Genomic DNA, 4184 nt, shown 5'->3' with positions numbered 1-4184 from the left:
TCCTTTCATCATCGGCGTCAGGGTTCATTTTGTCCTCCGCTTTTCTCCCTCTCTGAAAATGACTCGTTTTGCACCGGTATAAGTGCTTATTATGTACTCTCGATCACAACGTCTCACATCATAATGAGGTGAAACTGCCATGGTGACGAATATCTTGTCCCGTCAGATACCTGCGACGAAGCCCGTTAGATTGTGAACCACACCGCGGCGTCACCTCTCTATCACCAGGCATGTCTCAGGGCATGGATATATAGCATTGGATTACATTCATGTTTTAACTCCAATATATAGCCAGCAACCAGGCTAATCTGGTTGGAAACCAGGTAATGTTTGACCGTGTTTGCCATGACGCTTTCATGGGTAAAATAATGTAATGCAGCAAATACGGGATTTATGAAATTATACATCAAAGGACGTTTATACTTTTGCTATGTTTATTGCTCTACCGTTGAAACAACTTAGTTTCAGTGCCATCTTTTATCAGCCTCTTTATTTTCTTCTTTTTTCAAATAATGGCAGGTTATTATAATCTATTGTTAGAATAAGATTTTTAAAAAAATCATGAGTTTTATAGCCATGTGTTTAGTAATAGTTGCAGTTAAATTGGTCACTGCTGTGTTATATAGATGTGATTCTTTCAAATGGTAAGCCAGTAATATGGCTATTTTTTTTTTTACCTCAAATGCCTATGCACAATTCTTAGTGCGCGAGATTACGCGTGACGCATTGTGCGTAATTACGCACGAAATGACCAAATTAAGTAATTAACATCACGGCTCGCACTGGCTTGGTGCTATTCCAAAGTTTTTTTTCCTTCTTCTTCTTTTTTTTTAGTGTAGCCTATTGTAGACTGTAGAGATGGCTCTAGGGTATTGTTGTAGTGGAATCAATTCTCCGTTTTTCTATAGAATATAATACACGGGGAAAACGGCATGCGAGGGGAAACATGCATAAACATTCTGAAGTCGCTCTGCTCCGACAGCAAAAGACAGACAGACTGGGGGTGCGAGAGAGAGAGAGAGAGAGAGAGAGAGAGAGAGAGAGGGGGAGAGAGAGAGAGAGAGACTCCTCCTATTTCGGCGTCCAATTAATTCTTATGGCCTGGCCCTTTAAGACGCAGCAAGCGGGTCAGCAAGTAGTGTAGTGTTTCTCTAATTGAACTTCGCCCAATCAACAATAACTCGTTAGCGGGCCGCTTTTCTTCTCCTTGTTCTATCGAGACAGCTTTCTCCTTGCAGGGATTCTCCCCCCATGCAGTCGCGCAGCTGTGTTAAGACTTCCTAAAGATCGTTATACATGGAACTTCGCAGAGGAACCGACGCGCTCTGACAGGGGGGAATACAGTTCGGCGTTTTTTGCCTTGCTTTGCCTGCCTTGTGCAGGCTACGCCCGAAGCATGGTTATTATTGTGGAGGAAAGCTCACAGGCGAGCTAAAAGTTGCAAGAGTTCGGCTTTAAAAAAAAGCCTGGTGGAAAAACGAAACTTCGCGTTATCGAAGGAAGGAAGCACGCGCGGCGCGGTAGGGAACCGGTCCACAACACGGCCATTTGAATGAAATAACACAACTTTTTGGTTTTGGGACGCGGGCAGTTTGTTCTTTGGGACTGGCGTGGCGATGACCTCCAGTAGAGACATGAAGGCAGGCTCGGTGTTGCAGCAACAGCAGCAGCAGTCCAGCAGCGAGGACAGGAGACGGGGGGGTCCCTCCCTGGACCAGCTGCCGCCGCCGGCCAACTCCAACAAGCCCCTGACGCCGTTCAGCATCGAGGATATCCTTAACAAGCCGTCCGTTAAGAAGTCGTCCTCCTGCGCGGCGAGTACCGGCGTCTGCCCGCCATCGAGGGTCCTGCATCACGAGAAAGTGACGGGCTCCAACGCGGCGCGGAACGGCATCACGAGCCCCTCGTCTCCGCTGTGCGCGCTGGAGGAACTAGCCAGCAAAACGTTCAAAGGGCTGGAAGTCAGCGTTATTCAGGCGGCGGAAGGTAAAGAGTTCGGTGTGTATTTATTAATGACATGCACGCATAATATATAGTGGTTTGTCTTGTCAACGCATTGTTTTGTTTCATGACAGAGATTATATAGTCAGATGGCAAGGTGGTAAAAATCACAGCTTGTACATGCTAACAAGCTGCGGGAGCAACTACATGAGCTTGATTTGTTTTGACTTGGTTAAGTGTCTAAAGTGACCTCTGTAGCAATATATTTAGGTTATATAACGCATGACATCGTGGCCTATAATTTCACTAGTGTATATATAGTCGTTATTGTATAAACGGCCCGAATACTCACGCTTGTTTTATATCACAAAATGGCATTTGGGGAAAGAAAGAAAACAAAAGCTGATCAGCTAACAAGGCCCAGGCATGCTCTAAAGTGGGCAGACAGACTGGCACGGTGACGGAACAGCTTATAACAGGACTGCTCCTTTGCATGCGAACCGGTGCCCTCCGTTTTGTATTGTTGTTGCTGTTGTTAGAGAGAGAAATGACCCCTGGCAATGGTTTTCTTTTCGCTCTCCCAAAAGGTCGAGAACACGTCAACGCCTTCGGACAGCGACAGACCTCCAAGAAGAGGCGAAAGTCGCGGACGGCGTTCACGAACCACCAGATATACGAACTGGAGAAGCGCTTTTTGTACCAGAAGTACCTATCCCCGGCCGACCGGGACCAGATCGCCCAGCAGCTGGGGCTCACCAACGCGCAGGTCATCACCTGGTTCCAGAACCGCAGGGCCAAGCTCAAGCGGGACCTGGAGGAGATGAAGGCGGACGTGGAGTCGCTCAAGAAGATACCCCCGCAGACCCTGGAGAAGCTTGTCAGCATGGACGAGGACGACATTGACGATCCGCAGGGGGGGAGCTCGGGGGCGATATCGCCGAGCATCTCCCCGTCCTCCGTGCACGGGGGACGGGGGGGACACCAGCACCACCGGGCCTTCCCGCAGTCCCCGTCCTCGTCCAGGGACCAAACCACGGACGAGTTCTCAGAAGAGGACGAGGAAATCGAGGTGGACGATTGACTATTCTATTAGCCTATTATAGGCTCGAATTTTAAAAGAATAAATAAAAGGAGTGGGGGGGATTTTTTTCTCCCCCCCCCCATACAAATACTTTTGCACGGATATTGACAAAAAGGAGAAACGTCTATAAGGATTTTCTTCCTCGTTTTTTTTCTTCTTCTCTTCATTTTAATTTATTAATCGGACTGATGTAGAAGCCTCCCCAGATGACTTGTTTTAAATTTCACCGACTTATTTGAGGAATATACATCTTTGTTTTTCCCCACGTGAGAGACTGACCTGTTTTGCTATACAGGAAAGACTGCAATTATGTATTTTCATGTTAGTTTATAGAGGGGGAAAGTTGTGCAATTATTATTTTTGTTATAAGCCATTGATCTATCCTTATTCCTATACACCTCCTGTTCAAGGATTTGGATCTACCAAATAATATTTAAATTAAATATCTCCCTGTGGTTTATTTCATGCCTATAGCCCTTGTAACAACTGCAAAAAAAAGAAGAGAAAAAAAGTCGAAATGACTTTAAAACTGGGATGAAAAAGTTTAGCTCCTCCCGTGTTCTTAAATGTAAATTGATTTGTTAAAAAACTAGTGTTTTTGCGGACATGCGGGCTTATTAGTCATGCTATAGGAAGCATTACAATTATTATCCAACTGCAAACGAGCACATCACCACCTTACACGCACGCACGCGCACACACACACACACACACACACACACACACACACACACACACACACACACACAATCTCGATCTCTGGGTTTATTATTATGTGTATATAAATTAAACATCATATGCGATAATTTTATTGTAACATTCTATTTAATCAGCATCTATGTGTAAATAAAGGGTATATGATATTTCAAGATATATTGTTTTCGGGACAATTCGGTGTCATTGTTATTGGATAACATTGCGACAAAGCTATATAGCATTTCTGGATTATCTATTTACGTGCGAGGGTATAGGGGGAAAAACAGAACTAAAAACTCTTGAAGAATGACACAGCCTTTCAGTCCTCTCGAGTGCCTTGAGCTCAATTAGCAACAGCAGACGAACAGCTTTTTATTGTATTTGTTTCATTCTTTTCTAACCCGCTTTGAATGCCACAATAAGGGCATGGGGGTCTGCCTGATGGGCGCCGTGTTAAGAAAAGGTG

General features: G+C 45.2%; 1 protein-coding gene across 2 annotated transcripts; it reads left to right on the top strand.

Annotated features, from left to right (window-relative positions):
* The first annotated feature begins 1151 nt into the window (after positions 1-1151).
* On the top strand, positions 1152-3885 carry lbx2 (ladybird homeobox 2). Of its 2 annotated transcripts, none has more exons than XM_080773935.1 (2): positions 1152-1986; positions 2529-3885. In XM_080773935.1, exons 1-2 carry the CDS (start codon positions 1617-1619, stop codon positions 3020-3022), a joined length of 864 nt encoding a protein of 287 aa, XP_080630061.1. In that variant the 5' UTR covers positions 1152-1616; the 3' UTR covers positions 3023-3885. The 2 variants fall into 2 exon arrangements, with proteins under 2 accessions (XP_080630061.1, XP_080630060.1); XM_080773934.1 differs by having other exon boundaries at positions 1152-1998.
* Positions 3886-4184: the final 299 nt, after the last annotated feature.

The sequence above is a fragment of the Protomyctophum bolini genome (genome assembly GCF_963924005.1).
Source record: "Protomyctophum bolini genome assembly, chromosome: 10".
Classification (NCBI taxonomy): Eukaryota; Metazoa; Chordata; class Actinopteri; order Myctophiformes; family Myctophidae; genus Protomyctophum; species Protomyctophum bolini.
This window is presented reverse-complemented; position numbering and strand designations above follow the sequence as displayed.

Coding starts and splice junctions, on each gene's coding strand:
- lbx2 (XM_080773934.1), top strand. CDS start 1,617: ATGACCTCCAGTAGAGACATGAAGGCAGGCTCGGTGTTGCAGCAACAG. Junction 1,999..2,528: donor GGCGGAAGGTAAAGAGTTCG/GTGTGTATTTAT, acceptor CTCTCCCAAAAG/GTCGAGAACACGTCAACGCC.